Below are 12,673 nucleotides of genomic sequence, written 5' to 3' on the forward strand. Positions count from 1 at the left end.
TACTCGCCTGCTGCTTCCCATTATATAAAATGATGGTACTCCATGAAATGAATGTGTCCCATCAGTCATTCGCCGTCCGTTTTTGCCGGTTGTTAAAAATGTTTTAAGCGACCAACACAACTGTTTTTCAGCTCGAAGTTAGGACTTTTGAAGGGAGACACAGAGCAATGTATTACTTTAGGGACTGCCTCGCCACCCAATTTATAGCGAGATCTGTTTCAATGTATCACATACGTCGGCATTAACCAAATAAAGTTTTCATGTCCTGTGACAGTGTAAAATCCTGAAGAATGGGAAAGTAACTCAAACGACATCCGTGGGTGCAAAACCCATTGTGTCTGGGGAAAATGTTTTGGAAATCAGCCTGATTAGGTTCCGCAGCAGATAACATATCAATCTTTCCTCCATCCCCACTCTGACTCATCCCAAACCCATTCTACTACTCTCATCTCCTAAATAGCCCTGCCTAAGCTCTTCCCTCCCCTTCCACATGTAACTCACCCAAACCTCATTTACTACCATGATCTCCCAAACAACCCTACCAAATTCTCCCTCATTTCTCACCTTTCACTCACCCAAAACCTCTCCTGCTACTATGGTCTCCCTAACCCTTTCCACAGACTCTTCCCTCCTCCATCCCCCCTTTTCTCGTCCCAAGCCTCATCCTATTACTATTAACTCCTGATTAACACATCTGGATTCTTCCCTCCTCTAGCCCTCCATTACTCCATTCAACCCAGCTAACAAACCCCCATATCCGCGGCTCAAATTAACTCCTAATAGTACTAAAACTGTACTCATATTTCCCTATACTAATCCACCACTAATTCCTTTTGGGTTCCGGAGTAGCATGCTACTCACCGAAAAGCGCTTCGATGCCTCGTCAGGGGTAGCAAGCGCTATACAAATACTATTACAATACATTATAGTACTAGATGCCTGCTTCAGGTCACTGCTGCACCATTTCTCACAGTTATCTTGCAGTGGTCTATTGCTCGCCTTGTAGACTCATAAATAGCATTTTTTGATGAATATTTCTAACCGCAGATTCCTCACATTTTGAATACTCCAGGCACCATACTGGCTCCAGAATGTACGGAAGCAATTGTCTTTCACGCTGACAGGTGGCGCCATCAGGCTCTGGGGTGACTTCACACTGTCTCTGAAAGTGGTGGCAGGGATCCTTGTATGGACACCATCTCGGTGTGCTCACATTGGTTATTTTCTTTTCCGTGCCTTTTGCTCCAAACTTTTGTTGGTGTCTTACTGACTCCAGAAAATGTGTTTTTCGCAAACCGAGTGCCACGGCTAATGTCTGCAATGAAGATCGCAGGCTTTAAATTGTGCAGCAATTGCAAAAAGCTAATGCCAGTCACGGATCCAAACAACTTCTCCCTGTAGTTTCTAGGATGTGCTGATAACTCGAAGTTCTGCGCCAGATGCTCTGAGATCCACCTAAAGGCCATCGGAAAGTAGGAGGCAAAATTATCTATGTCTAGCACACAAAACGGGGCCAGTCACACTCGAAACAGCAAACCGGCTCCCACTCAGAGTCACGGCACACAGGTCTGCCTGAAATCACTGCCCCTTGAGTAAGTCTAGGACGCGTCCCGCCATAAACTCAAGACATCCAAGTGTTTCCGCCCCATCACTTCTGCTCCGGGGAGTTTGCACATCAGTTTGCACTATAGGATCCCTACTCTGCCCAATCATCCGACTCTGAGCTCTGTTGTCCACCACTCAGCATATAGAGGCTGTCACGGAGGCCATACTTCAGTTTTACCTGACGGTGCTGGCTCCCTCTGGTGTGCATTTGGGTCTCATAGACCTGTGATGCAGGTGAGTGCAGATTCAGAATTCAGCTGGTGGGGCCTTCCTTGGTACCAGTTGACACTGTTGGTTCCCCACCTGGGCACATACCCTTGCTACCCCATGCCGCCACTCCTGCAACCGTGGCCTCATTGCTTTCACCTGCTCTGGTGCCAACCCGGACTCCAGTGGCGCTTACTCCAGATTTGATGCCTATTTCTAATCTAGAGCTGATATACACCCGTGCCTGGTCTATATCTCATTGCAAGATCACCAAGGTGCATCCCCCAACTTTGAATAAACCCCATCCTCTCCATACTTTTGTCTAGTGAGCTGATCTGCAAGATAAATGTGGGTGCTGCACGCAGTGACTTTGTAAATGATGCATCTGATTTTTAAGATTGTGCGGGCTGCCAAGGAGACCCAACGGTGTTCCATCAGGATGAGCACGATGTGATTATATGGGATGTAGCGTACCCTTAAGGGGTACCATTGTGGAGCCCAGGGGTGGGGGTAATGAAAATGCAAGAGTACAAAGCCTTGAACTGCAGTTCTGAAGTAATTGTCTAGAAGAAAGTTTTACTTTCATTAGAAGAGATCTGTCTGTGTTTTGGCAACATGTTGTGGAGTGTAGATTATTGGTGCACAAAAGCGAGGAAATTAAGAAACTCTGCATCAATGCATTACTTGGTAGCAAACACCCCAAATGCACATTAACAATCACAATGTGTGTACTATGTCCCGGAAACCCCCGGCATTTGTACCAGCGTGAACGTTTCCCAGGCGTGGATCCTGATACCCGGATATTTATCCCTTACCAGGAGGTTTCTTGGACATATTACACATTTTGTGATTGTTCATGTGCATTTGGGATGTTTGCTGCCAGGCAGTGCTTTGACTCGGTTTCTTAATTTCCTAGTTTTTCTGAATCATGAATCTCTGCACATATGGTTACGATATCTGTAACGCATTTAAAACTATAGATCTTGAATATATCTTAGAAGCCCTGAGGAAATCCTGGATAAGACGAAATATGTGTGCTTGTACTTGTATTGAGCACATCTTTGATATCTGCTTTTCAGATTTAAAGTGTATTGGGCATATTATGATCACATTTACAGTTTTAACACTTGAGCTTGTATTAAGTGGGTAATAAAAATGAAAGGAAGTTTTGTATGATAAATTAATGTTCTCAATATAATATCTGATTGTATTATATGTGACAATTGGAGTGATGCGTACTAGACGTTATGCTCCAGACTTATTGTGAAGTTTTTGCTTAGTATTGTCCTTGGGTTTGCACTTTTAGCAGCAGAAGTGCTGTCTGTTATGGCACATGTTCCTACTGACCACATTCCATGGGTGGATGCAGTGCAGATTTTTGTTCCACTGCTTCTGCTTGGCCCAGCTCAACTATGACCAGACCACCACCCAACAGCCTCTGCTTAGGGCCCTTTGTGACAGAAGTAGTTGTTGTGGGAGCTGCAAGCCCAGTTGTTGTGCCCTGACATTATGGCTTCTTCTTCGTTTAGGGGCTGAACGCCCAGTATGCTTATCCTATTGGCTGTCAATCTTATTTCCAGACTCTCAACCTTGGAATTCACTTGCGTCATGACTGTCGCAACGGTGCAGTGCTCTGCTGTGTTTCTTCTCAGCATGTCTGTTCTTAAGACTCAACGGAAGTAAGTTTTTGCTGTAGTTTTCCAACTCTGTGTCCTTACTGGTGATCCTTGACTCTAGGTCTTCAAAGCAGGCCTCCATGTTCACTGTGTTCCTGCTGGTCACTAATGCACTCAAGTGTTTTCATTGGGTCCATAATGAGTGCTTCCCTGGTGTCGGTTCACTGAAGGTACTTGGAGTCCGTGGTTAGGAGGTTGGTGTCCTCCCTTCTGTGGCTTCGTGGTGTTGGGGCCCCACTGCACCGCACTTGGTTGTGGTTTCTGCGCAGGTCTCTCCCTCCGTGGGTCATCCCTCAGCCCAATTCTGCCCCAGCATCAGATGGTTGACTCCTCGTTCCCTCTGACCCTGGGCGTCAGTGGAGGAGAGGTGGTGAGGAAACACGTTTAATCCAGTTATAGCTCACTGCAGGTCCTGATGATCGTCTGTCCCCTCCTTGCCCGGGAAAGGGAGCATCGCCAGAGACCGAGTGCAGGTTTAGAGTAATGTGCCCCACACAGTGTTTATCCCGATGCTGGATACCACCAGGCCCTGGTCCAGTGTGATCACCGCTCCCCAGCTTACACCTCCTGCGTCTGTCAGGTGCAGGGCCACAGTGGGACCCGAGGTAGATGGTCTGCTGCAGGAAAGAGGCTGCTGGGGGTCCTAAGACTGCACCAGGTGGCCTTTCCTCGGTGAGAGCAACGCACAAACATTTCAATCTAGATGAAACATTTGTTGCCTTAACTTTCCAGAGTCCCACTTCTGTGACAACATGGATTAATTTGATTTAGAAAAACATCTGCTATGAATATTGATAAAAACTAATTGTATGTAGAGGATAATGTCCATCAGATAAAGGAGTGTTTCGCATTGTTTAAGGCAAAAAAAAAAAAATCCTGTTTATAAAAAAAAAAAAAAAAAAAAAAAAAATCTTTGCCTCCCATGCTTGAGTTTGGGCTGATAGATCTTGTGACGTATGCAGGAAAACTTACTAACAAGGTGCAGAATTGAAAAACACTTGGATTAGCAGCGGTTGAAAGATGAAATGCGTTTTGGAAAGGTAAAAGAAACTTCGCCAATCTGGAACTGCCCTGTGTTTTATAGAGGCTGGCACAAACCGGTGTTCACAAATGTACCCCTTTTAAATGGCCATCCTGTGCACTTCCCCGAAGGCTTGCACTTGGTGCTCCTTGTTGGAATCGGAGTATTTGTTAGCATCATTTGGGAGGAGGTGCACGAACTAGTAGACCTGGGTTTCACTATTGGCCTCCCTACTTTATCAAATTGTGTGATCCTCGGCAAACTCTTATCTTTACCGCTCCATCCCCTTGCCTGTCAAACTCCTGTGAGTATTTTGAGCCTATTTGGTATGCACTGTGCAAGGGGGTGTATTATTTTACATTGCCTCAGTGCTTCACTCCTAAATTCTAGAGCTCGTTAGTGTGCTGTGCGGATGTTTATCCTACCCCGTCCCACAGCAGGTGAGACTGAGTTACACGCTGTGCTCTCTCCCTTAACTCGGTGGCATGACGAAACTTGTAACCCCCTCCCCCAAGTACACTGAGGACCCCCCTCAGGTTCGCATCCACTCCGGCGATCTCATGCGAGGGCACTGTGCCAAAAAGGGGGGGAGGGGGGGGGTTGTATTCATAGCGTTCTGTTTGTTGTTATGGGGATCGGAGGAATCGGAACGCGGCTCGGACAGTTGTTTCTGCCCGCTCCGTGTGCCGGTCGTGGGTCTCCTATCGATAATAAATCTTTTCTCTTCAAACTATCTCCGCTGTTCTGGTTTTCATTACGGTCTCCCTAATACTACATTTTGGCGACGAGGAGTGTTGCCTGGAGACCCACCGACCCTGCACTCTGCTTCGTCTTGACTCATCGAGCCTGCACTTTGCTTCATGTCGGCACATCGAGCCTTCCCTACAGGATTTACCTTATTATCGGCTCTACATAAAGAGGGAAGTCAATACTCTCCTTACTTCTGTGTTCTTCTGTGCTCTCCTCGCGCGCCTCAGTCGTTTTTTCTGACGTCACCTGACTGCCGTTCCTCGCGTGCAAGCTACACCACCTTTAGAAAGATTTCTCTTTGCTTTGGCGGCCATCTTAAGACTTTGGGATGATTTCCATTCTCTTAGTCTTGCTCTGTGTGCGTACCTTCCACACCTTTGACTGTTAATTCTCTGAGGACTATAATCTTAAAAGAAACTAAGAAGTTAGTTTAAAAAAAAAAATATATATATATATATATATTTTAGCATTATTATTTTTATTATTTATTTTTTTCCTTCATTTTTCTTCCACAATGGCAACGGCTCAGGTTTGTGTTCAGCCTCCTCCTTTTCTTCAAAAACCTGGGAGACCGCCAATTCCTTGGAGAAAGTGGCTACGCATTTTTGAAAATTATTTGGTTGCTATCGGCGCTTCGAGGTACAATGTTGCGTGCAGAGCTGCGCTTCTATTCAACCACTTAGGCAAAACTGGTCAAGAAGTTTTCGATAATTTACCAGCCATAGTTGCACCACTGGGGGATGAATCCTGGGATGCATATATTGAAGCTACAGCACGTATGGCTAAATAGTATTCTGATGAGCCTTCTGTAATGTTGGAACAAGATCATTTTTTTAAAAGGAAACAGCTTGTGGATGAAACCATAGAAGATTTCTTGGCAGTCTTAAGAGTTCTTGCTGCGAAATGTGAATTTGGTTCAAATATAGACATATACTTGCGTGATCAATTAGTTTTCAATTGTTATAACAAAAAGATACAAGAACGTATTTTGACTTGCAAGAATCCGTCTTTGGGTGAAGTCTTGGACATAGCTAAGAGTATTGAACGCTCTCTCATCTCTTCCAAAATTTTAACAGAAGATGTTAAAGCTTCTGCTCAAGTTTCTGCTGTCCTGCAAGCCGATTGTTGGGAAGTTAATGCTGTATCCAGTAGGAGCAAAGCCAACAAAAGCGTTGATAAAAAGAACTGTTCTGGTTATTGTTATAGGTGTGGTTCAAAAACTCATATGGGAAATAGTCCTTCTTGTTTAGCTCAAGAGAAAAAGTGTAATTTTTGCAAAAAGGTGGGCCATTAAAGTGTTTGTCTTCTAGGTAAGGATAAAGCCAAGATTTCTCAAATTGATATAGCTGAAGAAGAACTGACTGATTCTTTTAAAAATGTGTTGTTAACTATTGATACCGTTGGAGCTTCTCAAAACAAATGTAAAGGTCCAATTTGCTCTGCAACTATATGCTCCGTTAATCTGGACGTTATGGCTGATTCTGGTTCACCAATTACTATTCTGTCTGACGTGACGTTTGACAGATTGTGGTCTGGGAAGCAGCTTCAACGAACTGATGTCAATCCAAAGGCTTTTGGCGAGTTTGACATTGCTATGAAGGGTTTTTTCACGGATGTTCTCGATTTTAAGAGCAGATGCATTAATACTAAAATTTATGTTGCTGAACGTGGCAGAGATATTTTGGGCTGGCAAGATCAAGCTAAGTTGTGTATTATTTTAAGACCAGGTCACTGTGTGCCTGTAATTCTTGGTGATGTGCCTGTGCTAAGTGTGCTTGAAGGAAAATTACAGCTGGATCGTTGTTCAGTCAAATCTGTATGAAATCTTTCCTAGGGTTTTTAAGAAAGATATTGGTCTTATCAAGGGATTTGAATATCAAATCAAGTTAAAAAAAGATGCAGTGCCTGTCAACCAGAAGCTTAGACCGGTTCCATTTTCAGTTAGACAGGATCTTAAAAATGTACTTCACGAAATGTGTGAACAGGGCATTATCACTCCAGTTGATTCCTCTGAATGGATTTTGGCAATTGTTCTTGCTAAAAAAAAAAAAAAGGTGGGAGTATTCGTCTCTGTGTTGATTTTGCGCGCACTTAATCGCAACATTCTCGTAGATGCTCATCCTTTGCCAAGAATCAATGATTTATTGGCAAATTTGGGTAAGAGTAGGTACTTTTCCACCATTGATTTAAGGTCAGCTTATCACCAAATTCCCTTATCCAAAGATTCTCAACCTTTAACTTCATTTGTGACGTCCTTTGGAACTTTCATGTATTTGCGTTTGCCTTTTGGTTTGGCTTCGGCCCCTGGTGTTTTTCAGAGATTGATGGATGCTTTGTTCTCGGAGGAACAATGTGTTCAGGTCTTTCAGGATGACATTCTCATTCATACTGCAACTAAAGAAAAACATTTTGAGACCAGATAGTGTTGACTTTTTAGGGCATAACATTTCTGTTAGAGGTATCGCGCCCAAATCATCTTTAGTCCAAGCCATAGTTGAGGCCCCTGTTCCTAACGACAAGGATTCTCTCAGATCTTTTTTAGGTTTGAGTGAGTACTACTCCAGATTTGTGTCTGGGTATGCTATGGTGGTACAACCTCTACGGGCATTGCTGAAGAAGCATGTCAAGTTTGCCTGGACGGATGAAGCCCACAGGGCTTTTGATCATTTGAAACAACTCATTGTGGATGCCCCAGCTATTAGACCTCTCTCTCATGGTGTTAGGAGTATTATCACAGTGGATGCCAGCTCTGTGGGCTTAGGAGCTGTTTTGAGCCAATTCGTAGATGGTGTTGAAAGTACTGTGGCCTTTGCGTCACGCATGTTGAGGGAAGCAGAACAAAAATATAGCACTATTGAAAGAGAAGCGCTCGCATGCTCTTGGGCAACTGAGAAGTTCAAAATGTAAATTTGGGGTACCAAATTTGATTTATATACTGATCACAAGCCTTTAGTATACATGCTTGGAGACAGTTGCTCTAACAAGGCGTCCTCCAGGTTGGTTAGGCTTATGTCCAAATTAGTGGAGTTTAATTTTGATATAAAATATATTCCTGGGGGAAAAAATATAAGGGCAGATTGTCTTTCTCGATTGCCAGTTGCTGAAAATATCACTGAATTGCCTGTTGAAGAAGAATGTGTGATGACAGTTTCTGATGCAGCTTCTGCTTTCAAAATTTCAGAGGAAGTTTGGAATAAGAGTTCTGACAATGATATTTCTTTAGCCAAAGTTAAGGAGTTTCTGGTTGGCCTTCTGACAGGAGCTTAGACAAAGAGTTAAAATCATTTGCTCAGGTTGCATCTGAATTATCGGTGGTTAATGGTATTGTTATGAGGCAGAGTATGTTTGTGCCACACTTATCTCTGAGGGATGGCATTATTTCAATGGGACATCTAGGACATTTGGGCATCTCTGCTACCATCAAGAATATTAAGCAACATTACTGGTGGCCTGGTTTGGACTCTCAAGTCAGGTGTTATGTGGATAAATGCACTGAGTGTTTGTGTTCTGATAAACACTGGAAAATGGAAACTAATTATTTGTGTTTTACAGATTGGCCCAAGAATGCTTGGGTGAAAATAGGGTTAGATTTTGCTGGTCCATTTAACATGCTTAAGAATGAGAACAAGTACATGATCGTAGCTATTGACTATTTCTCCAAGTGGTTATATTTTGCCTTTTCTAGCGCTGCTGATTCCAATGTAGTCATTAAATTTTTGAAACGTTTGTTTCAAGTGGAAGGTCCTGCTAGAGAGGTTGTCACTTTATAATGGAACACATTTTGTCTCCAATGAAGTGACTAATTTTTTTATTAATCACTCAGTTAAACATATCAAAGTCCCTCTTTACAGTCCTCCTTCTAATAGATTGGTCGAAAGAGCGAATCGTATATTGAAGAAGGGAATACAAACTGCCATTTCTAATAACCTCAATGTTGCTGAGTATGTGCAACAGAAAGTTTGGTCCTATAACACCACATCTCATAGTACTACTGGGGTTTCTCCGTTTATTCTTTTAAGAGGAAGGGGATCCTGTTACAGATTTAAGACCTACCTGGTTGGATGATGTTACTGGCCTCTCTGCTGATTCTGTTGATCTGCGTCAAGTTCGTATGCAGGTAAGAGGCAAACAAGAGAAGTTTAAGGACTATTTTGACAGAGTGAAGAGTGTAAAAGATTTGGAAGTGAAACCCGGGGATTGGGTATTAGTTAAAAAACCTATGAGGAACAACAAAGGTGATTCGAAATTTTCTGAACCGGTCAAGGTCGAGAGTCTCTAGAAGAGCGGTCTGCTTACAGGGCATGGGTTGGTGGAACAAGAATGCTGTAGTAAAAATAACTTGTGAGCAAGCTGGTATCATTAAGAAAAAGTTACAGGATGTGCCACTTCATGAAACTTTTGAATGCGATTTCTGGGATGTTGTGTATGACAAGGAGACTCATAACAGGGATTTTGGGTCTCCACTTCCTGAGTGTTCCATTGTTCAACATAATGTTATTGACTCCTCTGTTGTCAAGAATATGAACAAGACCTGTATAGTTAGGAATGCTCCAGTTCAATTCAAAGATTTTGTCACATATTAGTATTTCCTTGTATGTATTTTACCGTGTTTTCTTTATTCCTTTTTTTGTTTTGTTTTGTTAAAAGGGAGATGTTGTTGTATTCATAGCGTTCTGTTTGTTGTTATGGGGATCGGGGGATTCGGGAATCTGAACGCGGCTCGGACAGTTGTTTCTGCCCGCTCCGTGTGCCGGTCGTGGGTCTCCTATCGAGAATAAATCTTTTCTCTTTAAACTATCTCCGCTGTTCCGGTTTTCATTACGGTCTCCCTAATACTACAGGGGGGCTGGAGCTCCGGGGGCCCTCGCACCGCGGGGGCCTTTTGTTACGGCGCACTCAACCTTCCACGAACCCCCGACCCTTGTCACTCCATCCCTCTATTCCTTTTTCTTTCAGTGTCTCACGCTTGCATCCTGCACGCTCCTCGGCGTGACGCCTCACGTGCAGTATTTAAAGATAGCTCTGTTGTATACTGACTTGCACCGCAGCCCGTATTAAAGCGCCTCCTTTTCTATTTCCACAGGTCCAGCAAGACGATGAATCTCTGTTCCAAGTGCTTTGCTGGTAAGAGCCGTGGACCTTGTGTTTTGCTTTAATGCCTACATTGCATTGTTGTCTAGATTGCGGGCGGGTGGGGGTTGTGTTTGGATGTCTCTGGCAGGGTGGCACTTGCGTGGCGTTGATGCATGCCTGCTCTGGCTGGGTGCCATGAGGCTGGAGGAATCTCTGCTACGCTTGGCTGCGAGCCATTCCATGTGGCTGCTCCTGTTTGATGTCCCTTCTAGCTCCTCTGCCTGGCATCTTGGCACGGTGTTCCACACACCAGCTGCATCTGTTTAGCTGTGTTTACTGTAACAAATCGGATGTGCCTGGAATCTGTTAACGCTGACGCTCACTCTCGCCAGGCTTCAAATGGTTTTATTGCTCGACGAGTGAAACAAGGCTTGCTAAAGGGTGGTTAAGTGGGGTGCAGTCATCTTTTAGCATGAAATAAAGGCGTGTTTCTGCCTCAGATTAGGTAGCAATATTCTTGCTTCATAAAGTGCTTCAGAGGGGGGTTGCATTGGCTTAGAGTGCTGTGGACTGCATACAGTAGACATCCTAGAGCCATATGTGCTGATATTTAATCTCAGCTGGACAGTATGCGCACCTGTGTGTTGGAGTAAAATGCTTAAAATAAGGGAAAAAAGCAGATGCAGAATACACCTATGTGACAGTTCTGCACGCAAATGTCCCTGATTTACCTGCTCAGAATCCAATCAGATCAAGTGTAATTGGAGCGTCTGATGGAAAAATCTAAGTGCAGATTCCCCATCTTTAGAAGTCACCAAGGCTCCAGACTGGAGTTGTCAGCAGTGCTCCTGAGCACCGGTCGGTGGCTTCACCCCAGAAGTGACATATAAACTCTACACCTGCACGCTGACGTCACACCTTCAAATAGTGTGACCATTGCGCCCAAAGGCAAGCCGAGACCAGGAGGTAGGCTGTGCATCGCTGAGAAGATAGTAGTTTTAGACACCACACCGGTCCCCCTCCAGTCCAAGTTGCAGGCCCGGTCACGAGGCAATCACGCCTTACTGCTCAACATCTTCACCGAGTCATGAACGTTCAAGCGCTAGAAAGCAGATGGAATTTAACCTCACCCCGCCACTGTGGTTCTAAAGCAAAGGTGTCAAGATTTAAGCCATACTCCCTTCAAAGTCATTGGCCAGAGAACTGACACCTCAGCTGCTCCTGATGTGCCCGAAGATCCCACGACCATCGTTGGACCTTCAAGGAGGCCACACTGTACATCTTTATTGATTCCAATTCCCTCCAGCGCGCCTCCCACCCCGTGAGCCCTTTAGAGGCGCCTCCAGTCAGGTTACTGCTGGCGGGTCCACCTCTGGGGACCTGCTGCCAAGCCTGTTCCCAGGTTGGTACAAGCTTCCATGCTGGTGTTCACCACAGACTCCTTTGACCAGTTCTGACGCCGAACTGGTCTGAGCTTGTCTGATGTTTCACAATGAAATAACTAATGTGCAGCCAGTTGACATGCTATCTGATACCTCCGTTATCAGCGGAGGCATAATCTTCTTATTGGCTCCCACCCGAAGCCCCAGAACAGCACACAGCCCAGAAAGCACCAGAAAAGTGAGCACCCTGCCATCAAACAGACCTTGACTCGCCATTTAGGCCATCAGTGGAGTAAAGTGCCTCATTTGTGGTGGAAATTCAAAGCTCAGCTGAGGCACTAAAATTGCAGCTTTCCTCTATTGAGGCAAAACAAATGTCCTGACAGGCATCTTCCAGCTTGGTCCAGCTACTGCTTTGCCCTTTCTTCCTTTTAACAATGCCCTCATTGATACTTCCGTGGATGCTTGGTCGGAGACTTCTTCATCGTCTTTGAATAGGCAGGTGGACAGGCATTATAGACCAGTGCTTGGTGACCAGTTTTTTTTTTTTTTTTTTCTTTCTCACCAAGCACCAAACTTATTATAGAGGCCTCGACCAATAAGGGCAGTCCTAACTAATTTCTATCTACACCTCCAGAAAGGGAGTTAGGGGCTTGAGGTGATTAGCAAGCTCATCTCTTCCTTTTACAGTCTAGCATAGCGATCTGTTAATGCTGTTCGCTGGGCTGCCAGCGAGATCTTTGTAGCAGTCACGGAAGACCTTAGAGTCTCTTTGGCTCAGATGGTTCATGGTGGACAGGACACGGAAAATATGTCATCAGTGCAGGTCTGGATACTGTGGATTGCCTAAGGATGGCAGTCAGTACTAGTGTGTGGTTGTCTTACCCAGGATTTTCATGTGATGTACAACCATCCCTCATAGCTATGCCCTTTAATGGACACTTTCTTTTCGGTGAGAA

General features: G+C 44.5%; 1 protein-coding gene across 1 annotated transcript in view; it reads left to right on the forward strand.

The window, feature by feature from the left end:
* Positions 1–12,673, forward strand: part of ZFAND3 (zinc finger AN1-type containing 3) — a 451,339-nt gene that overhangs the window by 140,082 nt on the left and 298,584 nt on the right. Inside the window, exon 2 of the mRNA XM_069236323.1 lies at positions 10,343–10,383. Coding sequence (XP_069092424.1) covers positions 10,356–10,383 — 28 coding nt within the window. The 5' untranslated portion in view covers positions 10,343–10,355. The remainder of the gene's footprint in view (positions 1–10,342; positions 10,384–12,673) is intronic.

Source organism: Pleurodeles waltl, chromosome 5 (genome assembly GCF_031143425.1).
Source record: "Pleurodeles waltl isolate 20211129_DDA chromosome 5, aPleWal1.hap1.20221129, whole genome shotgun sequence".
NCBI lineage: Eukaryota > Metazoa > Chordata > Amphibia > Caudata > Salamandridae > Pleurodeles > Pleurodeles waltl.